The sequence below is a fragment of the Amia ocellicauda genome, chromosome 16 (genome assembly GCF_036373705.1).
Source record: "Amia ocellicauda isolate fAmiCal2 chromosome 16, fAmiCal2.hap1, whole genome shotgun sequence".
In the NCBI taxonomy this organism is placed as follows: domain Eukaryota; kingdom Metazoa; phylum Chordata; class Actinopteri; order Amiiformes; family Amiidae; genus Amia; species Amia ocellicauda.
In genome coordinates, this window is record NC_089865.1 from 18,804,039 (window position 1) to 18,829,207 (window position 25,169).

General features: G+C 42.5%; 2 protein-coding genes across 3 annotated transcripts; one reads left to right on the plus strand and one right to left on the minus strand.

The window, feature by feature from the left end:
• Positions 1 to 5,436: 5,436 nt before the first annotated feature.
• Positions 5,437 to 13,021, plus strand: LOC136711343 (D-serine dehydratase). 2 transcript variants are annotated; one of them, XM_066687516.1, is made up of 8 exons: positions 5,437 to 5,562; positions 5,967 to 6,167; positions 6,543 to 6,823; positions 9,205 to 9,385; positions 9,925 to 10,046; positions 10,274 to 10,463; positions 10,849 to 10,954; positions 11,443 to 13,021. In XM_066687516.1, the coding sequence occupies exons 2-8, from the start codon at positions 6,019 to 6,021 to the stop codon at positions 11,530 to 11,532; spliced, it is 1,119 nt and encodes a 372-aa protein (XP_066543613.1). In that variant the 5' UTR covers positions 5,437 to 5,562; positions 5,967 to 6,018; the 3' UTR covers positions 11,533 to 13,021. The 2 variants fall into 2 exon arrangements, with proteins under 2 accessions (XP_066543613.1, XP_066543615.1); XM_066687518.1 differs by having other exon boundaries at positions 5,998 to 6,167.
• LOC136711342 (X-ray repair cross-complementing protein 5) lies at positions 12,724 to 23,988 on the minus strand. Its single transcript, XM_066687515.1, has 21 exons — positions 23,910 to 23,988; positions 22,698 to 22,811; positions 22,306 to 22,489; positions 22,052 to 22,100; positions 21,750 to 21,872; positions 20,965 to 21,153; positions 20,638 to 20,752; positions 20,198 to 20,336; positions 19,966 to 20,078; positions 19,761 to 19,823; positions 19,029 to 19,166; positions 18,738 to 18,828; positions 17,832 to 17,953; positions 17,532 to 17,728; positions 16,894 to 16,984; positions 16,291 to 16,360; positions 15,571 to 15,680; positions 15,044 to 15,140; positions 14,789 to 14,856; positions 13,943 to 14,017; positions 12,724 to 13,462 (listed from the first exon to the last, which is right to left on the minus strand). Exons 1-21 carry the CDS (start codon positions 23,925 to 23,927, stop codon positions 13,448 to 13,450), a joined length of 2,181 nt encoding a protein of 726 aa, XP_066543612.1. The 5' UTR covers positions 23,928 to 23,988; the 3' UTR covers positions 12,724 to 13,447.
• Positions 23,989 to 25,169: the final 1,181 nt, after the last annotated feature.

A 25,169-nucleotide genomic window follows, 5' to 3' on the forward strand; every position in this document is an offset into this window, starting at 1 on the left:
GGGAAAGGTAAGTCACTTTAGAGGAATAGAAACCTTTGCTGTAGACATGGCACGCACGTTTTCCTGGGGTCTTGACTGGGATGGCTTAATTGTAAGACCTTAATATAAATGTCATACTTATTTCACCTAGATATTATAATCAATATAATGATACTGAATGAAAAGAATACAAAGAACAGTTCCTGCTCCCAAAACTACCTCCAATTTGTACCTGGGTGTTGGGAATTTTACATCTTCATAAGACTGTAAATAAACACTTGTGCATGCATGTGTTTATATCTCACACAAAATTAAATAATAAAAATAAACCTAGTTCTATACAATATTAATAGTACTTAAGTTTTGAGTTTCTTTGCACTAAATATAGTTTAGAGGATTGATTGCAGACAGTCAATATATGCAGACAGTCTCAGTAATTAGGTAGTTAACATTTAATATAGGTATTATAACAACACATTCGTAATTCACATGTTTTTCCAAGGAAGGACTGTGTAAGAGTGTCTGTAAGCCTTGCCACAATGTCCCACAATACAATACACAATTTTAAATGTGTTGGAATATGCTCATGTTGTCAACTTCATTTGTATATTAGGGATTCTTGAAATCTCCTATGAACATCTAACATGTATACCTTTACAAAAGTCTCAGCTATCAAACCATGTAAAGGAACAACCTCCTGATTTATACATTTTTAAATAAAAGGCTAATTTTTTTAAATGTTTGATTGATAATAGGATTTATTAACTCCATCCGACAAAATAAAAAGCTTGTTATTTTCACATTTATGGTTCAGCAAGAATGTAAAGACTTAAATTGTTTAACTTGGATGTTTGATTATTTAAATATGCAGTACAATTTACTTTTTGTTTTGTATTTATATTATTATTTTTATTTCTTGGCAGACGCCCTTATCCAGGGCGACTTACAACATAAGTGCAAACAAAGTGCAGAAATACAGTGAAGTACAAGGCATCAATCATTACAAATTCAATTTAGCTTAAACAGTAATTCAAAATACATTCTACAAATTCCAATTTACAATTTACAAAGTGACTTCCTACATCCTGGACGGTGAAAGCTAAGTGCTGTCAAGATGTAGGGTTACAGACTAGGGCTACGGGAAAGGGAGCAAGGAAGAAAACAATCAAGAACGCAAGAAGCATAATAAAACTCTGTGAAGTGCTATCTAGCAGGGATAGAGGACTAATATTACAAGTGCTGTCGGAAAAGATGCGTCTTCAGTAAGCGCCGGAATGAGGTCAAGGACTCTGCTGTTTTGACTTCGGTGGGCAGGTCGTTCCATCATTTAGGGGCCAGGGATGAGAAGGAGCGGCTCCGGAGGAAGGAGAGTGGAGAGGAGGCAGAGTTAGTCTTCTGGCACTGGAAGAGCGCAGTGGTCTGGAGGGGATGTATGGAGAGACGAGTGACTGAAGGTAGCTCGGTGCAGTGTGGTCGAGACAGCGGTAGGTGAGGGTCAGTGTCTTGAACTGAATGCGTGCCGGTATTGGGAGCCAGTGGAGGGAGCAGAGCAGTGGAGTAGCGTGTGCGAACCGTGGCAGAGAGAATACCAGACGAACCGCAGAGTTCTGGATGAGCTGGAGTGGGCGGGTAGTGGATGCAGGCAGGCCGGCCAGGAGGGAGTTGCAGTAGTCCAGGTGGGAGAGGACCAGTGACTGGATGAGCAGCTGAGTCGAGTAGTCGGTGAGGAAGGGACGGATCCAGCGTATGTTGCTCAGGAAGAATCTACAGGTGCGTGTCAGCGTGGTGTGCTGGGTGTAGGAGAGCGCAGGATCGAGGGTGACTCCTAGATTTTTAGCGGAAGAAGAAGGAGAGAGTGTGGTGGATTCCAAGGGGATCGAGATGGGGAGGTCAGCAGAGGGTGAGGAAGAGTGGGGGAAAAAGAGAAGATCCGATTTGGAGAGGTTGAGCTTGAGGTGGTGCGAGTGCATCCAGGCGGAAATAGCAGACAAGCAGGAAGAGATGCGAGAGGGGATGAGAGGGTCAGAAGAGGGAAAAGACAGGAAGATCTGGGCATCATCAGCGTAGAAGTGTTAGGAGAAACCATGGGAAGCGATGAGGGGGCCCAGGGAGCGAGTGTAGAGAGAGAACAGGAGCGGGCCCAGGACAGAGCCTTGGGGAATGCCTGTGAGGAGAGGTTGGGGGGTGGATGAGGAGCCTCGACATGTCACTTGGTAGGACCGGTCACTGAGGTAGGAGGAGAACCAGGTGAGAGCAGTCCCAGAGATCCCAAGGTCAGCGAGGCAGGAGAGGAGGATGGAGTGATCAACGGTGTAAAATGCTGCGGAGGGGTCAAGGAGGATGAGGACTGAGGAGAGGGAGGCCGCCCGAGTACAGCTGAGAGGGTCAGTGACAGCCAGGAGAGCCGTTTCAGTGGAGTGAGCTGTGCGGAAGCCGGATTGCAGAGGATCAAGGAGTGAGTGTTGGGACAGAAAGTCAGAGAGCTGATGGTGGACCGCCCGCTCGAGAGTCTTGGAGAGGAAGGGAAGTAGGGAGACAGGGTGGTAGTTCTGAGGAGAGGTGGCATCAAGGGTTGGTTTCTTGAGCAGTGGGATGACGGCAGCTTGTTTAAATGCAGAGGGGAAACAGCCAGAGAGGAGTGAGGAGTTGAGGAGGGAGGAGATGAAGGGAAGAAGATCAGGAGTGGTTGCTTGGAAGAGATGAGAAGGGAGAGGGTCCAGGGCACACGTTGTGGGTTTGTGACGTAGGAGGAGAGCAGAAACTTCAGCATCTGAGAGAGGCAAGAAAGAAGAAAGGAAGCTTGATCGGTGGGAGATTTCGGTGCGATTGTAGATGAGGGTGGAGTATTGAAGAGCCTGCGGATGTCTGCAATCTTGGAGGAGGAGAGTCAAGGGAGGAGAACAAAGAGGAGGTAGCACAGTTGACAGATAGATGGGAGAAACAGTCAATGGAAGGTAAGAGAGTGAGGGCAGTGGAGGCAAGAGTGGAGGGGGAGACAGAGTGGAGATTACAGTGGAAGGTGACAGAGGGAGTGGGTGGAGTGGGGAGGGAGGGGAGGGAAATGGAGAAGGAAATGAAGTGGTGGTCCGAGATGTCCATGGGTGTGACGGAGAGTGTTGAAGAGCAGCCTCTAGAGAAGATGAAGTCTAGCTGGCGGCCAGCCCTGTGAGTGGGGGAGACGAGGAGAGAGAGAAGTTAAAGGAGTGAAGGAGAGGAAGAAATCCGGCACAGTGGGAAGGGTTGGAGAGGTGGATGTTGAAGTCTCCCAGGAGGATGGTAGGTGAGGACATCGAGGGGAGAGAGGAGAGAAGAAAGTCAAGTTCATCCAGGAAGGAAGTGAGTGGACCAGGTGGACGGTAGAGAACTAGAAGGAAGAGGTGAGAGGGAGAGGTAATTTCCACTGCATGGAATTCAAAGCTGTGGGTTGAGATAGAGGAGAGAGGGGGGGGACAGAGAAGAGGAGAGAAGGGGAGAGCAGGAGCCCTGTTCCTCCTCCCCGCCCAGTAAGACGAGGGGAGTGGGACAGGACAAAGAGAGAGGATAAGGCAGCAGGGGTGGTAGAGTTGTCTGGGGAGATCCATGTCTCGGTGAGAGCGAGGAAATCCAGAGACTGGTGGGAGGCGAAGGCGGAGATGAAGTCGACCTTGTTGGAAGCTGAGTGGCAGTTCCACAGGCCCCCAGAGAGTGGAGTAGCGGGGAGGGAGGAGGAGGGGGGGAGAGGCAGAGAGATGAGGTTAGAGGGATTAGGGAAACAATGGCGCGCAGGTGCACACCGAGAGGAAAGAGAGACCAGGACAGGAATCGGAGAGATCGTCATGGTTGCTGTTGCTGTTGCTGTTGCTGTTGCTGTTGCTGTTGCTGTTGCTGTTGCTGTTGCTGTTGCTGTTGCTGTTGCTGTTGCTGTTGCTGTTGCTGTTGCTGTGCAGTGTCTCCTTGCCGGAGTCCCCGCAGCTAGAGTCCCTGCCCTTTGTAAGCGTGGCCCTGCGGAAGGGGGGCACTGAAGGCTGCTGGTGCTGACTGCTGGCGCAGAGGGGTGGGGAGCGGTTAAATAAGACACCTGTTACTAATTAAGACAGTGCACACCTGTGTTGCGTTGAATGACACAAGGCTGGTCAGGATGGCCTTCCCTCCCACGCAGGACTGCTAATAGCACAATTAATGGACGCTTAATATCTGAATACAGACAAAGACAGTGCCAGATACACGCAGTTACACTGAACAATAACTCGTAGTAATGTTAAACAAATGCTAAATAATCACAGCCTACACAGTGTAACACTTCTGATTGCAGACAGGGCGTGTCGAGTTACTAAGTTACTAAGTTAAATTCACTAATTTATACAAGTATACAACAGCCTGGTACCAATTGCTTTCTAATTTGGAATAATCTTTATTAAGATTAAGAATGCAAAACACCTTATAAAGAAGATACCATATGTGAAGCACAACAAGTACTTTAATGGTTCAACCATATTTGCAGAACAGCAATTAACATATTTAGAGTTGATCAGTCAATTATGGAGTTGACAAACCACTGGCAGTTGGTGAAAACTGACTTGACTCTGACTTGATAAATTCAAACAATTTCAGAGTATCAGAAATATTTCATTTAAGACTTACAATTAAATAAATAATTCCCCTTCATTGCATACAAATCTAAAATGAAAAATCAAGGGGTGAAATTTGAACCTGAGTTTTACATCTGACTGCCTGTTCATTTTCTGACATTTCTTTCTTTGGTAGGTCTATTCCTTTTCCTTTGCTCCTCTAATGACAATTGCTTAGTGCTTAGCCATACTTGCCTAAAATACAAATTGAATTAGCATTTAATTAGCTATATAGATATCAATATCCTGGCATTTAAAGTCAAGAAAAACATTGTTACCCTTTATATGACCCTAGTAAATTCAAAATAATATTAATTATTACCAGTTTTTAAATGTTTAAACAATTTAGTTTGAAAGTGTGATCCTTTGCTCAGGACAAAGGCAGTTTCTAGAATCGACATGGTAATGAATAATATTGAAAATATTTTGTAAAATTTCTAAAACAAATATTTTCCCTTACAAAAATCACCTAAATACAACATTTAAGAACAAATGATTAAACTATATATATATATATATGAATGTTTAATATATAATATATATATTAAACATTCATATATTAGTAAATAAATGCATAAATATGAAAATAATAGGTTATGCTACTTATTTCACTTACTATTATTAATTTATATAAATTTTACATTATTTTGTGAGAGTAGTGCACTGAATCCATGTGTTTACCAACATATGAATTCATACCATACTTATAGAGTCGTATTATGTAACATGCACAAGTTAAATGTTTCATAGATTGGTTAAAACACGTTTTCCGAAAGGATTTGGCCACAGTTGTCCGGTTTTCCCGTTTTAAACCACGCATGGTACTGGGCAGCGGTATCTCATACTTTGTGTCCCTGTTGACTCGCCATAGACAAGCATCTCTCACATGTATCAAAGTTTAATCCAGTTCAGTGAAGTCCAGAGGTGGATCCGAAGTGTACATACGCCTGTTCATAAGCCGCTCTAGATCATATTGGTAAGACTATTTTTTTTTATTTTCATTTACCGAGTTTGCGTAATATGCACACACCACTTATGTATCACATTATGTATTTCCAGCGAATCGTGGAAAGGTCGATCGGGACTCATTTGTAGCTGACGTCTCATAATAATATAAAAGTGGGCATAAATAAACAGTACTGCATCTGAACACATTTCCTCGTCAAAGTAATGCATATCTGAAGGAAGTGCATCTACAACAAGGTCGCAGATAGTACTGACTGAACAAAACATGGAGAATATACATTTCAGTTTCGTCAAGTAATCTCAATACCATATAGTTCATTTGTAATGAAAGTATTGTTGCAGATATTTATTTGAGGATGACCTAACCTATATAACACACAATTACAGTAATATATCAATAATCAATACTTACAGGTGGATCAATAAGTTCTTGCCTTGGTTGTAGCGCCTCGGACAGCGCGTCATCATGGCGGTGCCGCAGCGTGTGCAGGACCTGCTGACCCCCGCCCTGGTGCTGGACCTGCCCCAGCTCAGGAGCAACGCACGGCTGATGGCGGACAGGTTCAGCCAGCAGGGAGTCCAGCTGCGACCGCACATGAAAACCCATAAAACCGTGTAAGGACACACACAAGCCTGCTCTGTGTATCAGTGGCACATTTTAAGCTTGTTAGGTTTGAAAAGAGTAGAGAGGTATTACGGACAGATCACGTGACCCCACGACTAGGGCAACATTGATTGACATGGCACTAAGTGGGCATTGTTTCAAAAGTAATTTAAATGCCAAACTTTACACTTACCAGAAGCTACTCCCAACATTTCAATTTGGAAATTAATTAAATGTAATACTTAAGATGACATTTCAGAAAACCAGCCTCATATTATATGTATGTGGTCTTACAAGCCAATGATGTGTTGCACTGAAGTGTGAGAGACGCATGCAGACACAGTCTAAAGAAGCTACTCTGTCAATGTGTTGGTGTGGTGTTACAGGGAAGGCGGGGAGATCATGACCGCTGGCACACGCCGGTGCATCGTGGTGTCCACCCTGGCTGAAGCCTTCTTTTACGCCGAGAACGGCTTTGACGACATCCTGTACGCCTACCCGCTGCCCTTCGACAAGCTGGACAGGTGTGCAGAGCTGGCCCAGCGCCTCGAGCTCTTCCAGGTGCTGGTGGACAGCGAGGCGGCCCTGGCCGAGCTGAAGAAGCACCCACTGCAGGGAGGCAGAGTGTGGCACACTTGGCTCAAGCTGAACTGCGAAAATGGTCGAGGTGGGCACTGTGGGTCAGATGTTGTTAAATGCTGCTCTCTTTCAAAGCTTTTTTTTTTTCATCTTAAGGCTGCATTGTATATTCCTTTACATCTCTTCCTTACGTCTTGCACATTGAGAAAAATACAGCAGTCAGTAAATAGATGAAGAAATGTTTTACTAAGGCTCCTGGGTAAGTATTGTGTATTTGAATGCAATTATATAAAGAATACAGTAGTTCTGTTTCTCTCTTGGGCTTTATTCCCCCAATGCATGCTAAAAATCAAGACCCAACGGCCAGACTGTATTGGCATGTAACTATATGTGTAACGGGGCTCATCCATGTATAATGAGCCCGTTACAAAGTGACGTAACCCCTCAGTAAAAGTAGTACAGTGTTGAGCCTCCCATGGTAGGAGGCCCGGCCTTTTAGCGTAGAGGGCTTAACACTGTACCTCGCTGGACCCGCTGCGGTGCGGAGCGCTCAGAGGGGCGCCTGTGGTGCACGGCTTGAATCCCAGGCGGGGAGAACCGACCTGCATCGACTACATATGTACAACCCCAATTTCGAAAAAGTTGGGACAGTATGGAAAATGCTAATAAAAACAAAGAGGGGAGTGATTTGTAAATAACTTTGACTTGTATTTAAACAAAAACATATAAAGACAAGTATTTGATGTTTTACCTAATCAACTGCATAGTGTTTTGAAGGTAAATGTTTATTTTGAAATTGATGCATGCAACACGTTCCAACACGTGGAACAGGGGCAATTTAGGACTAATAGTGATGTGACAAGTTGAAATAAGAAGGTGATGTGAAACAGGTGAGGCAATCGTGTAATCATAGTATATAAGGAGCCTCCAAAAAAGGCCTAGTCCTTCAAGAGCAAGGATGGGTCGAAGCTCGCCAATCTGCCAACAGATGCGTCAGCGAATCATCCAACACTTTGAGAACAACATTCCTCAAAGACAATTCGGTAGGATTTTGGGCATTTCACCATCTACAGTGCACAATATAATTAAAAGATTCAAGGAATCCGGTCAAATCTCTGTGCGTAAAGGGCAAGGCCGAAAACCACTTCTGAATGCGCGTGATCTCTGATCCCTCAGATGTCACTGTCTTAAAAACCTGTCTGTAATGGATATCCTGACATGGGCTCGGGAATACTTTGGTAAACCTTTGTCAGTCAACACCATTCCCCGCTGCATCCACAGATGCAAGTTAAGGCTTTACTATGCAAAGCAGAAGCCATACATCAACACTGTCCAGAAGCGCCGCTGATTTCTCTGGGCTCGGTCTCATCTGAGATGGACAGTAGCACAGTGGAATCGTGTTTTGTAGTCCGACAAGTCAACATTTCAAATAGTTTTTGGACAAAACAGTCGTCGTGTTCTCCGGGCCAAAGAGGAAAAGGACCATCCAAGCTGTTATCAGCATCAGGTCCAAAAGCCAGCGTCTGTCATGGTATGGGGGTGTGTCAGTGCCCATGGCATGGGTAACTTGCACATCTGTGAGGGCACCATTAATGCAGAAAGATATGTACACATTTTGGAGCAACATATGCTGCCATCCAGACGTCGTCTTTTCCAGGGACGTCCCTGCATTTTCCAGCAGGACAACGCCAAACTACATTCTGCCTGGATTACAAGCGCATGGTTGCATAAGCAGAGAGTGCGGGTGCTAGCATGGCCTGCCTGCAGTCCTGACCTGTCTCCGATAGAGAATGTGTGGTGAATTATGAAGTGCAAAATAAGGCAACGAAGGCCCCGTACAGTCGAGCAGCTGAAGAAATGCATAATGGATGAATGGGGGAAAATTCCACTTGCTAAACTTAACCAACTGGTGTCTTCAGTGCCCAAACGCTTAAGTGTTAATAAAAGAAAAGGTGATGTTACACAGTGGAAAACAGTCGACTGTCCCAACTGTTTTGAAGTGTGTTGCAGTCATCAGATTAGAAATGAGTGTATATTTTCAAAAATAAATTAAATTCACAAAGTAAAACATCACAATGTGTTAAAAATGTTTTCAATATAGTACAGGGTGAATTTAATTTTCAAATCACTCTTTTTGTTTGTTTTTTTGCATTTTCCATACTGTCCCAACTTTTTTGGAATTGGGGTCGTAAGGTGATTTTCTATTGAGTTCATATTGAATGCATATTAGTTATGTATTCACAATGCATTGCATATTTGATATTTCCCTCCTTCAACTTAACCGTTAACAGACGCCTAAAGTGTTACTAACGTGTTTTTGTATGTCGTTAAGTTCATAAGAGATCTCCTAGAGGCAAAGTGAATTTAAATAAAAAGGGAATGTATTTTAATTTTAATTCTGATCAGTGGACGAGTAAACTGCTAACCAATCACAGTTTTACTGTTATTCTTTTTTTTTTTTTTATATAGCGGGAATTCCTCACAGCGACCCTGCAGCTCTTCAACTAGCCAAAGCCATTTCGCAGAGCGAGAGCGTGGAGCTGACTGGGGTGTATGCCCACTGTGGAAACTCCTACCACTGCTCTGGAGGAGAGGAAATTAAAGCTGTAGCCCAGGCAACTACTACAGCAACACTGCAGTTTATGGAGAAGTAAGATCTCTTATTCTCTGGGAGATTAACAACCTGAATAGTTACTTATGACAGTATCAAGAAGCCAGCCCCTCAGGCTTGAATAAAACCAACTCCTTTAAGTTTTAACCATGGATTTTAACAGAGTCCTCTAGTAGCACCTAAAGTCCTGTATGTTGGTACCAAAATGGTGGGAACTTTTTTCTCAAAGTTCTTCTGTCTGTTGGTGGCTGATATTCATTTGTGTCTTAGGTCATGTTTTTCTGACAGTTACACTTGATTAATATAACTGAAGATTACTATTTTACATTTGGAAAGAAAATAAAGGAAATGGTTTTCAAGTTATATCTGAGCCCTGAAATGATAGGGAACCAAAGCCAAAGAAGTGCAGTAATGAACAGAGCCTTAAAAAACGGCAGTGTGTAAAATAGGAGAAATGGCTGCACTACACAACGTGCAATTCACTGCTCTGGCCTCTTGTTTGTTGTTTAAATGTGGAATGTATAAAAATGCTCTTGTATTGATGTATCACCTGCCTTTGGGATGCTTCTGTTTCACAGACTGAAGGCTGCAGGCATTCACGGTGTTAAGTCTAGCATCGGCTCCACTCCTTCCTGCAGTCACCCTGTCCCAGACATGGCTTTGCTAAGTGAGGTGCATCCTGGGAATTATGTGTTCTATGGTGGGTCTTAATTAACTGAAGGCCTTAATCTTGTTGAATTCTGTACCTGCACCCAAATGCACACCCCAGAAAACTCTGAAATATCCCATTATCATTGTCTGCATTACCTGAAAAGCCAATGTGGAAAGACAAGATAGAGAAATATTCCTCAAATTGCTCCAAAAAAGCTGAAATGGATCACACTGCAATGTCTCTCACTGGTTTCCCTGCCCTTTTGTTATCCCTAGATATACAGCAGACTCTAATTGGCTCTTGCAAGATAGAGGAGGTTGCTGTGAGGGTGCTGACCCGGGTTATTGGTCACTACCCTGCCACGAACCAGCTGCTGGTGGACTGTGGCTGGACCGCCCTGAGTCTGGATGGCATGGGCCGCCTCCCCACTGGCTACGCTGTGATCGAAGGGCATCCTGAACTGAAGTAAGAGATATGCACCCACATTGTGTAACCTGATAGATTAGGGCACGAGACAGGAGGCTCACTGGTTAAATGCATTTAACCATGCAATTCACATCCAAAAAGAGACCGGTGGTGCAGCTGTATGACGGGGAGTTTGTTTCAGTCTTCTAATTAAGCCGCACCTCAAAAGGTTGAAGTCATCACATTTTATACTGCCTGTCTTTAGTAATCTGCTTGAGAGCTGTTTTCCTTCTTTACAGGTATTAAGGACCTTTCCTTTAAAGTTAATTAACAGTGAAAGAACAGACAAATATAGGGAATAAACCTACGTTACCCACAAAACAGGATCATTCCCAGGAAGTTGTTCAGCTCAATTAATCTTCATTTTACGTTCATCTTCATTCAGATTGCTCTCCATGACTCAGGAGCACGGAAAAGTTGAACCAGTCTCTGGGAAACTCGATTATGAAAAATTCCCTTTGGGTTCCCTCCTCTCTCTTATTCCTTACCACGTAAGTGTTGAATTAATTTAATTTCACAAAAAACTTAAGTGTTCCACGACTCTCCAGTTCTCAAATTCGTAACATCTGTTCTATGCAAAGATCTTATGTCTGGATGACGTAGAAAAATGATATCATCGCCAAGCCTAAAACAAAAAAGTTGAATGCAATTGAAACATGCCCATTTTACTATTATATGATCCTGTACTTTTTTTTTTCTAAGCAGAGAGTCTAGTAGGAACGGTCAGTTGTCTGTAGTCTAATACGAGTGCTGACAGAGGATCACCACTGCTCGTTAGGATTAAGTATGATTGGATTTCTGTGGTAGCTTGAAAACGAGTGCCAGTGAACATTTCTGCTAATTAACATGGAGGAATGTTCAAATTTTGTGTATTTAGTTTCTGGGCCACTTTCAGACTTATTTAAATGTAATCCCTTTATTGTCACTGGATTTGTCCCAAGGATTATTCACCTCCCCTCCCCCTCCCTCGGTCTTACAGGCATGTGCCACAGCTGCGATGCACCCGGTCTATTTCGTTCAATCGGAAGGAAGGATTGTGGACACTTGGACACCAACCCGGGGCTGGTAAATGAAGGGGGACAACTTGGAAGGAGCAGAATGTTCACAGCATAAAACTGGATTTACAAACCTGGTCATGTAGGTTTAGTACATTGATTTGCGTAAAGTGGCTGATCTAATTATCCCAGATATTTGAATATTCTGTGGACTACCCTCATTAAAATTATAGAATTGCTGGAGTAGCTAGAGATAATCAATGAATGGAAAACTGTGCAGACCATCACAAACTCTACCCTGATATAATGCAATCCGGTATAATGTGAATTTGGATAGAATATGGTAAAACAAAAATGGTTTAGAAAGTGGAAACACAAAGCCGAGCACACATACAACATTTTAAAACTTTCACTCTGATCTTCATTGCATGAACAATAGTCGTCTGCAAGTCTTAAAGTTATAATGTTGTTAGTTTAAACCTGTTATGTTGCCTTTTTTAGCTTCATTTTAACATTTTCTGTAAGTTAACTTCCATCTCCAAAATGTTTTCAAACTATTTAATAGTTAAGTTCATATTAGTTAATTCAAAGCGTTTTCTGAGGTTTTGTGTGAATTTTGCATTTTCCTAGGCATTTGACCAAACGATTGATGTATGATCTGATGAAACCTAGCCCAAATGGTTGCATTTAGCAGTTTAGTACCAGTGTTGTTAATACACTATATTTTAAGTAAGCTTATAAAATACTTGTAATAACCATCGTAGAACAGATATATTTACTGCATACACAGTGTCAGCTGTAACACAAATGATTTGCTGATTATTAATACCGGAAATGCTCGAGGTCAAACCAAGTTCGAATAACATGGTTTCATCTGTAACTTGGATTTTTTGGCTCCCAGGGACCATGTTATATTGGGGTAGAGGTGTACTTAACAATGGAATATTACTTTCAATTACATAATGTTTCTGTGCTTGAAAATTAAATTAACCCCTTTATTGATCAGAATTATTTAGATGTGAAGACCTAAATACTTTACCTGGAGAGTGTAGTCAAAGTGTAATCATCTTGAGATGCCAGTGCTATCTCTTTAAAGTCACAATTAAACAGTTCCTGTTTTGAAGATTAGCTTACATTTGTTATTTGAAGAATAACAAGCTATTTTAATTTTGAGATGCCAATTAACTTTGCATGCTAATTTCCCACGGAAGAAAGGGTTTTGATTTTCTGTGCTATAATACGTTGGCAAGAAAGTTATTTTGAGGTTGTAAGAAAAAAGCTTCAGTTTATTTAAATTTTTTAACACTAATACAAATCCTTCAACAGCAGGTTGTGTATTTTTTAGATACAAAGCCACATTTAGAAAAAAAAGTAATGTACATTTGTCTAATGCTTCCACACCTTTATAATAAACCCTTTAATACAGTAGCTAACCTTTCTAATGTTGAGTCATGGAGTTTCTTATCCAAAAGAATGATTGATTTAAAATTAATGAGGCTATTTTGATAATGATTAGTAAAAACTTTGTGTCAATGAGAATGGAATAAAATAAATATAAAGACATGTCATTGTAATGGTGGGAATACATGTTTTCCAGGACACATTTATTTTCTCAATGCACTTAGTGATATCCCCTGTCAATCTATACATACAGTCTAGAGAACTGACCAAAAATCCTCTGGAAGCTCAATGCAGGGAATTTTTTAACTGGCTCACAAATGTGTATTTGACACATCTTTGTTGTAATGCCACATTAACTAGGTCCAAAACTGTCTATTTCTACTTGATTGCTTTTCCATTGGCATTTCTCTCTGCAGTGATAATCAGTTCTGAACTTCCCTGTGAGCTTCTACTGGGACTACATTTAAAACCCTTAAACAATTAACACTTTACAAAAGAGAGAACGACTAAAGGAAAACCATATCCAATCTTGTCTGTCTTTGGTCCTTGTTGTGGGCTGCAGTCTTCTATTCTGGACGGCTGTGAGGCTCACATCATGTCCAGCTGTACAGACAGAGCAGCACACACATCAGAACACACTACCCTCAAGTACGGCAACCAGACACATGACACTGTCTCACAACACACAGAACGCCATGGTAAATCATCGATACACAGTACAGCAATGTGTAGTGATGGAACCAGTACTGAAGGCACAGAAGGGTGTTGTAATCAGAAAAATGTTGACGCTGTGCCGGTGACAAATAATTACGAACGCAGGCAAAAGCAGAGGTAAAGACTCGCAATGAAGAAAAAGTGACAGAAGATGGATGGCAGAACTCCTGAAGATGGTCTCCAGACATCACTGCTTTTCAGTGAAGGGGTTGTTACAGCTTCTCAAATACACTGCTCATACTCTTGGCAAAATCATGAACAATGCAAAGAAATCTCCCTACTTAATTTAAAAAATGATAATTTGCCTTTCACCAGATGAGCACTGAGGTATATAGTAGCTAAAACTACTACAGACAGCCATTTACTCACCAAGTCATCCACATCTCCGCCGTCAGCAGCAGCAGGTGCCATATCCTCAGTCTTTTTGTCTTCTGCAGCGAGAAACTGGAAACATAGCAAAGGGCTATCAGTAGGGTCCTGCATTTTCTGTGACTAGTTTTTTCCAGTTTTCAGTCAACTGCTATGCCCTAGATGTCCCAGCAGTCTCCTAATGTATAGTCATTGCGATTCAGAAATCAACAAATTGTACTTTGACTAATTAGAAAAATAAAAATGAGTTACATTTAGTACAAAGGGTAATTAAATAAATTGATGTGTTTAAAGAAACAGAGACTTGCAGTCAAAAACATCACAATCAAAAAGCATTTAGTTTCTATTATGAAATGAATATTTAAATGTATGTACAGATTCTAATAAATAATACTGAAGAAATATGAATAAAGGGGTGCTCTAAATGAATGTCTGTAGCTGCTGCCACTTTATCAACTCCTCAGTTTGCCCTAATATTTTTTTTAAGTAATTGAGATGATTAAAGGAATTGTGAGATTATTAATGAATAAGTCTTTTAATTAAGCAGACTACATGGCCAAATTGTGTAGGGAGGAATAAAGTGCAGCAATAAAACACAGGGCCCTAATTATCAGGACTGCAGTCTCAGTTTTGTTACCGGTAAAAGTGCTGCTCTCAGGGATGAAGACGACGATGCACAATTACGATAGCACTGCCCCGCCCACACACAAACAACACTGACGTACAACACCTCACCTGACACAAGTGTTACTCAAATCCACAACCTTTACACATACTCTGTTCCCTAACATCCCTTCAATGCAAGTTATTAAAAAAATATATATAGATACAGCTGATGTATATTACCTCAATGGATTCGGTTTTCGATACTGTACTGCCTTCCACCTCATCTTTGCTGATCAGGGAGAGGTTATCTGCAAAAAAGCATGTTGTAGTTTCAGCCATGTCAAAGTCAGGTCAAAGGGCCCACTCCCAATACGACTCCTAACTCAGGAAAGAAAGCCACAGGAACATGAACAATCTCTCCGCTTTGATTACTGTGGGGGCATTTTAATACGCCAATGGATCCAGCCTGTGCTGAAGTCACATAAGTCCCCTTACCTTGAACCAGCAGATCCCAGAATCCCTGCAGCCCTCGGTCGGGCACGCTCCTCTTCAGAGACTGCAGGTAGCTGTTATAGAGCTCCGCCTCTCTGACCTGCCAGAGCAGACAGCTGTCACTCACTGCTAGGACACCCCCCCCACCCAGCACAATTATTCCTGACCTCTTGCAGTGAGTTCTCAGTCATTCCTAGTTTACTTTTTACATGTTCTGGGACTGCTCCAGAAAAAAAAAAAAAAAAGGTTTCTAAAAATATTTTTTCCATGGTCATTGCCAGTGAGCTCAGCAATTATCCAGGATATGAGATACTAATCTAGAAACAGATCACAAACTGATTACATACAATAAATAAGTCCACTGTGAGTATTATTTACCACTTATTAAGGTGTTGCCCTTTGCATCTAAACATCAGTAGTCCTAGAGAGACATTGGCAAAATATATTGGGGACGCTTGAGCTAAACTGAATTTGATGATGTGAGCTCACGCGCCCCCTGGTGGCCCTGCCCAGTACCACACAGTGCTCACCACAATGGACTGCTCTCTGAAGGCCTGGATACAGGAGATGCTCTTCATGTAATACTGGGTGCTCTTGCTGCCCAGCAGCTGCTCAATCCTGTGCGTCAGCTGCTGGCACACTGCAGAAAACATCGGGACAAGAGGAGTGAGCACAGCACAGCGCCACACTTCACACAGGAAAGCTCAAGAATATGAGGAAGGAGTGAAGGATTCTGCAGAATAGCATGTTAATATTTAGCTCAGATTGGGCAACAATTAGCATTCCGGACTGTTTGCAAAGTCCTCTGCACTTGACCCTATTGACTGTCCACTGTACTAATCGCCTCCATCTCCGCTAGGTCCATCAGATGCATCTAGGTGAGAGATTTGCAGACTGTGGTCCTTTGTGTTTGCAGGTGTTTGTTCCAGCTGAGCACTTTATTTATTTTAAGGCTCAGCTGAACAATAATTGCTTAATTATGCCTTTTAAATTACCATCAGCTGAATAATAAACATATTTTTTCAGATAAGGGTGTAATTAGGTAACTGCTGGAGCGGAAACCAGAAGACACGGAAGTGCTCAAGGACCAATGTGGAAAAACAGATGTGGGCTGTATAGAGATTTTTCCCCTCGGCACCCTGCGTAGACAATATCCTCTCTGTACAGTTTATAAAAACAGTTTTTCTTTGCCACAGCCAGTTTGAACTTGTACTGCCCCGCCCCCAGTGCCCAGAGTTGCCCTCTCTCACCCTGGCCGAACGGAAGGCTCTTCTGCTGCACGAGAGTTCGGAAGTCCCTTGCTGGATCAACACTGCCCACCTGGAGAGAGGAGAAGAGACATCGTGTATTCCATCCCCCATTCACTAGCACAACTCCTCTCTCTTATTGATAACTCAGACCATATTCCTAGGTTTATATAGGCCTAAGGGGATGGTAATAGGTTTGGAAGTCTATTAAAATCTCTTCATCGATGCCACCTCTAGCCCAACTTATTATGCAATACATAAAATGCAGGGGATATCAAATATATATATAAAATACATCAAGGGAAAAGAAAATACAGAAAGACAAATGTGGATCTGCATTGACTCCCACTGAGCAACTTCCAAGCCACACAGATCTTGAAATCAGGCTCCATCACTGCACTAACCAGGAGTAATCTGAAGGTTTAGCATATAAAAACAAGTGGTGTGGTCTGATTTATTCACAATTCGCAGCACAACTGACCTTTTTTTGAACACAGCAACTTATCAGATTGATCGCTTGTGTTGTTAGGAAAGATTAAGGGCTATAAGCACTATAGCCCCAAGTTCTGTACAAGTTAGTAAACACGGCATCTTCTAAACGCTTACGTTCGTGACGTTGCCTTCAGAGAGCTCAGCTAAGTTGAATTCTTCCTCCTTTTCCAGTTTGGCCTTCTTGGAGTCGGGTTCCTCTTCCTTACTGTGGAATAAATAATAAATACATAAAAAGATACCTTCTAGCATTTTAAAACACTATGAACCCAAGTGGAGTAGACCAAGAGAAAGCACACAGAAGTAGAACTCAACAGCAGTGGACTCCAATATTTCAGATCTAATTCATGTGGTTGGTTTTACTAATACCTAATGGAGCAGGTAATTTTATTGTCCAATATTTCAGATCTAATTCATGTGGTTGGTTTTACTAATACCTAATGGAGCAGGTAATTTTATATCAAGTAATCTATTTCTATATTGATCAGCATATAATAATCCGTAGCTGGATGAAGGCCTCCCCAAGATGTTTCCACTTGCTTCTCTTTTCCATGTCACGCCTGTAAAGTTACAGGCATGGAGTCTTTTATGTGTTTGTCTATCTAAATTATATATGTAATTAAACAGCACTTGTGGATCCTTAACCCACACATACAACTCAACAAGCACTGACATATCAATTCAACGCAGATGACCAACTACTTCAGGATCCCTGTGTGGGCCCGAGCAGGACAGAGTCTCAGGGCTGGTCTTACGTGTCCCCGAAGATGTCGGCACTGGTCTTCGTTTCCTTCTTGCGGATGGCCTCCTTGAGCGGGAAGAGTTTGCGCACGTCCTGCAGGGGGGCCTGGCAGCGGGCCGTCACGGCGGGGGGGCGGTCCAGTGACCTCTGCAGCCACGGCTCTATCGGGGGCAGGGGGGTGTTGGGGTTGAGGCCCCGGTGGTGCAGACACTGCAGAGAGCACGGTTTAGACCATTGGTTACACTCCACAGTACAGATATTTTACACACACAAAGACTGTAAAGACTGCAGAATTAGGGATAAGATAACGGACCTGGAAGAGTCTCTGGAACTGGGGATTCGGGATTTTGTTGACTTTAAAAATATCCACCATCTCTCCGTCCTCCTCCAGCATCATGGAGTCGATCAGAGAGTCGACAGCAGACAGCTGAGCCTCTGAACCCACAGCGGGAACGAGAGCGTTAGTCTTAAATCAAGGTCGAAAAAATAAGGGAGTTGCACACGCACCTACTCCCCCTTTAGATTTATATATGGACTACAACCACACACATTGAAGCCTGTTCTCCATCTCTGCTACCAAACTACTTCACACTAATCCACATCAGTCTGTCCCTCTTTAGAGATGAATTCCGCATTACTAAACACAGGCTTACAATCTAATCAAAAATACATTTTTCAGTTATTTTCTTCCTTGACACAATCATTTTGTTTCATATCCTTGTCATCACCTAGCAGGTGGCATGTCTGCACTGGGAGAAGCTCTCATTAAGTAGAGCATGAACATTTCCTCAAATACAGGTCACTGAAATTAAACCATCGTTTTGATTAAATAAAACATTAAAAGTTCCACCTTTTTACTGAGTCAAGTGAAACGTTTTTCATTAACATTAAAAAAATATATATATTTGAATATATAAACCCCTAAGCTGGCAGTACTCTTTCAGACAGCTGGCATGCAGTTTGATGACCACAACAGCAAGTGAACACTGTGCTGGGTAACATCCATTGTGTTTTTTTTAGGTCACCATCTGGATTTGTAGTGAATCCTGCTGTTAAGATTTGACTGGTGGAGCAAAACTGACAGAAGGACTTTTGTCTTCATGAGCTCTCAGACATAATGCTCCAATTGCTGTAATTTTAGTGTTTTAATCCAACCGCTTTATTGAAGACAATCCACTGATACTATAATAGACTTGTGCCCCTGATCTAAGACTTGTACCTGAAGGGGTGAAGGCTTTGCTGTTCTCCAAAGAAGGGAAGACATACTGGCGCAGGTCCTCCATGTAGGGCAGCTGTACATACATCAAGCACTGAGGAAACACGGAGGCACTCATTAGGAGCTCACGCAAAAAAAACGGTCAGTCCTGCTGTGACGGATACAAATAGAAAAGGCTGTTCAGCTGGCTGGGCCAAAATCCTGCTGTGGAATGGATATTTGGTGTAGGACTGTCATAGAATCGATTCTTTACACAGTGTGCACAGAGAAGACTTAAAATATGTGAAGGTTCACCTCATACTTGTCCTTGATGCAGGGGAAAGCCGCCCCTATTTGAGGGTTGCTCCTCTTGTCGTAAGCGTAACGAACCACTGCCACCATCTGCAGCTCATCCAGGGCGTGGATCAGGGCTGACAGGGCCACCCCCGCATGCTGTGGGCACACGGGCAATCAGAGAGAGAGAGAGAGAAGGGAGGCAAACAGATCAAATCACAGGCAAGCATATGAGTGCTGACAGAGGATCACCACTGCTCGTTAGGATTAAGTATGATTGGATTTCTGTGGTAGCTTGAAAGCGAGTGCCAGTGATGTGATCTTTCAACATTTCTGCTAATTAACATGGAGGAATGTTCAAAATGTTGTGTATTTAGTTTCTGGGCCACTTTCAGACTTATTTAACAAACAACATCTGCACGGATGACCAAGAATTAATTATGTATTTGTGGTTATTTATTTTCCCCACTGTGGTTTGTATGACATTTGATTTTGCACATATTCAATTTGCCCATTTACCGCCAACCACCTGGAAAAAAAGAGTACAGGAGGAGTATATAGGTGATACGCAAGCCTTCGCTCACACTGGTCTGAACGCAACGTGCAATATTATGTTTTTCTGAAGCAGTGATAGTATTTTAAATCTATCCTGTCGCTGCTACTGAGGAACATATCCTTGGAAAGTTTTTTTCCCAGAGCAATCCCTATTGACTAGTTTAAGATGGGCAAACACCCAGTGCCCCGTTTTCTCACCTCATCGTCCTTGGCAGCAAACACCTTGATGATCTGAGTACCCATGAAATGGTGACGCTGAATCTGCATTAGAAGGTTCAGAAGAGAAATGAATTTACGGTATTGGAATTGTTAATTTGAGTGCAAATCAGAATGGGGAAGACTAACAAGCTATTTGTAACTGACGAGAGGCTACATTCCAACACAGTTCTTCTAGGATGGATACCTGGTTCTGCTTCGCGAAGCCCAGCACAGAGAAACACTTTCCGTCTGACTTGTATTTCATCTGATCCTGGTCCACCTTGGAGAAGGGAACAATATCACTGCCATACCGGAACCCTGGGGAGACAGGAGGCATGATTCCAAACCATACTCTGCCTCTCCCCCTCAAAAAGTAGGCCACAGAACCTACTCAGCACTGTACAACTGTCGATTTGCCGTTGCTCTGTTGCTCCTACCCTGAATGGTGTCATCCTTGGGCACTTCAGTCTCGTTGTCGTCGTTGAGGCAGTAGACCGTCTCCCTCTTGATGTCGTCCTTCTCATGCGTCTGAGCATCCACCACCATCCAGTTCTTCTTCACCTTCTCCTCTGTCACCTGGCATCACACAAACACACCACAGCTGCTAAAGCACCAGCTCACAATCTCCCACCCTGTCCCTGCACCAAACTGAACACAGAGAGCTGAGGGCACAACAGCTCTTGGTGAAGTCAGCTATGCCAGCAAGTGGTTTCCCAAGCTGAAGCTCAGCCCCAAAGAGCTTACAAATGTAGTGAGAGCATTTAATGAGTAACATGGCTGACACAGAACACTTTTTAGAGAAAGATTAACGAAACTGGACTCTAAGAACAGTTGTTCCCTCCTAAGATTTGGAAAGGGTCTGTCTCATGGAACTCACCGCCTTGTAGCCCACGATGCGGATGGACAGTGAGCTTCCAATGGTGAGCTGGCAAGGCCAGGCCATGGGCCTTCGTTCTAACTTCTTGAAGACAGCAAGTCGCTCGAGGGCGTCGCTGCAGGTGGCAGGAGACAGCAGACACAGGAAAGTCACCAAGGCGCACTTCTCCCCAAGAGAAAAGTTGTTAAGACTGTCTAGCAAGTGCTCTGCTTGAATTCCACAGTTGTGGGCTTTGATATGCACTCTGACACGTTATTATCATCTCCCTGGTACTTTCAAGACATGAACGTTAATCAGGTCAATCAGGACTCCTCCAGTTATGCTTACCTGAAGGTGTAGACTTCATCTAGGCCATCTTCTTCGTCCAGGGAGGTCATGATCCGTCTCACCATCTGCAGCCCATGCTTCTGCTCCTGTGTCAGCCCTTTGCCTGCCTGGGGGGGAGGCCTGGGGCCCCTGCCATCTCCAGACCCTCCACCTTCACTATCGTCATCTGCATCCACAGGGAACGGCAGGCTGGTATGATGCCAGAAGCAAGGGCACAAAATGAGTTCAAACTGTTTAAGCAATAAAGAGACACTAGATCCAAATGCAGGGGCTTTCCCAAGTGAAATGAAGAGGAACGGAGAGGAAGCTAATCAATGAATAAGGAATGCTAGTGTAGGGATCCAGTTTGAGGACATGGTTGGGTGCTGTTGGAAACCCCCCCCTACCCCCTGAGCACAGTGACCTACACAGCTTATTAAAATGAGCTCCACATTTGTAACTCATTACTGCATAACATGAAACAATAAATTATAGGACACAGAGAGAAGAATTTGAGAACTAGAGCTACACATTAAGAAAGACAAGAAAGGCATTTTAGTTTTATTGAAGCACAGCAACTTATGCCCTTCCTGACCATTTTGGCAGAGCCTTCTGTGTTTTGGTGGAAAATCCATGAAGAATGGACACTTTCTTAAAGATTATCCATTTTAGACTTTGTCTTTAAATCAGACAAACTCATAGTAGCACATGTGCCAAGGAGTTACACCAGGGCAAGAAGAGCTATACACATAACACTAGAACTAACAGCTAGGTCCACTGAGCAAAAAAATGTGTAGCATACGTACAAGAACTGCAGGGTTATTCCCCCTTTCTTCAGGTTTGCTACAATGACCTCCAGCTGGTCACTGCAGATCTCATTCTGGAGGTCTGTAAGCATGACAATGTTCAGCCGGTCACACTTCTTCCCCCTGAAAAGAGAAAGAAAACACCAGGGTCAGCAGTTTCCCTCCATTTCTGTACAGATATACACTGCCTGCAGTGTAACTGAAACAAACCACTGAAGGGAAGAAAATAAAATAAATTAATGCATTCTCACAGATCATCATTATTATATATATATATATATATATATATATATATTCCTTACAGTGTTTCTCTCTGCAGGAGATCCATACACACGACCAAGGCATCAAGACCTGAGGGGAAATACTTGTCAAGGCTATTAAACACAAAAAATTAGTTTGTTGTGATTGGGGAGTAGTTACTTCCACAACTGACTTTTGTAATGTTTCATATGTTCTCTACACACTAACAGGTAAAGCACACCAGTACAGGTGATAGTTTGCAAAGTGTGGGAGTTTATCATTTGAAGGCGTGAGGCGAGGTAATGATTAAGGATACAGTCCGCCTGCTGGTTTCCTGGCTGAATGTCGTTCTGAATCTCCTCCAGCAGCTCAAAGTCAGGCATCATCAGGTGTCGGTGCACCACGATGTTCTGGTACTGGTCTTCAGAGGCCAGTGGATTGTCAGTCTCATCGGTGCCGAACAGCACAAGGCCCAACTCATCCTTGGTCTCTGCAAACACCTGCAAGACACACGGGCATACATTTTTTTGGACAGTGAAAATGCCTATTGGTATAATTGGCATATTAGAAACTTAAAACATACCAAAACAGACATTTATATAGATTATCTTTCTAATACATTGCCTGCCTTACTGTAATAGCTCAGTGTACACATCTACAGACCAACACACTCAGCTCCAGGAACAGTAAAGATCTCGATGCTCTTACCTGGCGCTGCACAAACTTCTGAATGACTTTCTTGGCTTGTTCAAAGGAGGACTCCAGCCCCGGAGCAGAGTTGCTCATGGAGAAGCCCACATCCATACACAGCACCAACGCCGACTACAGCGACAACAGCATAAGAAGGAGAATAAGAAAAGCCAACACATATTTAGCTTAAATGACTCTACCCTGTATATACCATCATATACCATATACATACATATACCATCTGCAATTCCCATTGTTTCAAATTTATCTGGTGCAAGTTGTGAAACCCAGTAGTTTATGGTTTTGTTTCTGCATCCGTCTCTAATTTGATTGCACGGCTGCTGATTTTCCCCAGAAGTATTAATTTATTTATTTTTAAGCTTTGTAAGTAACAAAAATGAATCAGAAACAAGAGAAATGAAATCATAATTCACACTTTATGAAATGCAAAAATGTGTCAAATGTTATTCAAACTGTCCTGGTATGAGCTAGTTATGTCACACAGCATTAAGTTTTACACATCACAGCAATGTGAAAGGCTTCTTAAATCAGGAGACAAACCCAAGATTAATAGTTTATGTTTTACCTACAATGAAAGCACGTATTGGGTGTGCAAAACTATTTCTGCCTTTTATTTACCAAGTTGTTCCACCAGGTGGCGGTGTTTAGGCGGAAGAAAACAGGCGTGCCATTATATCAAGCTACATGTTGGGACTTGCCAGCTATATGAAGTGTGTGTCGATACAGTTCAGCGGGGATACAAAATAGAAAGAGCATAAACTAAATACTTTATTAAAAGCAGAATTAGCTATTTATCTGCATGTATCCCCAAGAAAGCATTTATAACGATTTATTTCTACTACTTTAAAGCTGTACAAAAATAAGTACAATCCGTGACGCTGTACTCAAATCATATCAGTATCAATTAATTATTATTTTGCAAAATGAAAACACGTCTGTTGTTCCAAGTACCCCAACGATACAGAAAACTACTCCATTAATAAATAAATCAGTTTCAGCATTAATAGAATCAGTTAAATTGCTACGATTTGTTGCATCACCAGTTAACTTTGAAAATGTAACGATTTACACTTCATTTGCATGCACATTTGCATAGGATTGACTCATTTTTATAATGATAACGGTGGTAACTATTTAAGTATTCAGTTTTTCTTGTTCGAAAGTTGTTGTATAACATAAAGCGATGTAACTAGCAATTCAATGCAGTACCTTAGTAACCCGCGCCATGTTTGTGTTTCAGGTCCCGCCTGCTTTGTGTTCCGGGTACAACAACGCCGCCTGCGCTGCGGCCTCGCTGACACTGTCACCAAGTCGTTTAAAGACAAAGAGACCAAAATCTTTCCTTTTGTGTTTTACCTTGGATTTCTATGGTATTCACACTGCCGATGTATTTTCCAAAAAACAAAATGTATTGATCAATAAATAGACACCTAAAATAGTGTGAAATAATTATACACTAACTTAAGGGGACTTTTTTTTTTTTTTTTCTGAATGCTTAAACACTAACAGTGATTCTCGATAAAAAAAATATTTTAAATAAAAAATAAGGGGCCGTGGCAGAAATATCATCGGTCACAATGCCATCATCAACGTCCCGGGACAATGTGGTGGCAACATAACAATGTGTGCGGCTATTAGTCAAAACGGCGTCCTTCATCATCATGCAATCCTAGGCCAGTACAACACTGCACACATCATCACATTTCTGGACACCCTCCACACCAGACTAATCCATAATGACCAGGGGCCAGAGCAGCCCAAGTACGTCATCATCTGGGACAATGTTAGTTTCCACCGGGCTGCTGTGGTCCGCAATTGGTTCACAGGTCACCCACTTTCCATCACTCAATCTCCCCCCATACTCTCCGTTCTTGAATCCTATTGAAGAATTCTTCTCTGTATGGCATCGGAAGGTGTATGATCGCCAGACGCACCAATGCAGACCCCTTTTACAGGCAATGGAGGAGGAATGTGGAGACGTCAATCAGGGGTCATGCCAGGCCTGGATATAGCACTCCAGGCCATACTTTCCACCCTGCCTAGCTCAAGACAACATTGCATGTGATGTGGATGAAGTCTTATGGCCAGACCAACAAAGAAGGAGAGATGTAGCCTAATTTTTTTCTGTTCATTTTTCCCAGCACAAATGTTTTGTTTTCTTTTACTGCGCTTTTGTTGTTTGAGGAGTGTTAGAACATTGAGGAGGAAAAAAAACAAAACTTTTTTCCCCTTATTTGTATTGATAGTGTGTTGTGTTCAGAATACACATCCATACTGTACACATTTGGATGCCTGTGTGTATGTGTGTTTACTACATGTATGACAACTTTATTGCAAACTGCTATGCCCTGCACACAGAAAAAGCAAAAGCCACAAGCGTTTTTCATTTATACTATCAGTGCTTCGTGTTAGCGCTTTGTGTGCTTATTCAAATGATGGTTTGTGTGTACTGTATTGATGCAGAAACAC

Bases quoted from the DNA above. Each gene is read 5' to 3' on its own strand.
- LOC136711342 (XM_066687515.1), bottom strand. The intron at 22,101-22,305 runs GTATCCTTAATC...ATTTCCCCTCAG, and splicing joins AGGAAACCAGCAGGCGGACT to GTCTTGATGCCTTGGTCGTG. The intron at 19,824-19,965 runs GTATCCATCCTA...CTTCTAATGCAG, and splicing joins GCTTCGCGAAGCAGAACCAG to ATTCAGCGTCACCATTTCAT.
- LOC136711343 (XM_066687516.1), top strand. From the start codon at position 6,019: ATGGCGGTGCCGCAGCGTGTGCAGGACCTGCTGACCCCCGCCCTGGTG. The intron at 6,824-9,204 runs GTGGGCACTGTG...TTTTTTATATAG, and splicing joins GAACTGCGAAAATGGTCGAG to CGGGAATTCCTCACAGCGAC. The intron at 10,955-11,442 runs GTAAGTGTTGAA...TCGGTCTTACAG, and splicing joins TCTCTCTTATTCCTTACCAC to GCATGTGCCACAGCTGCGAT.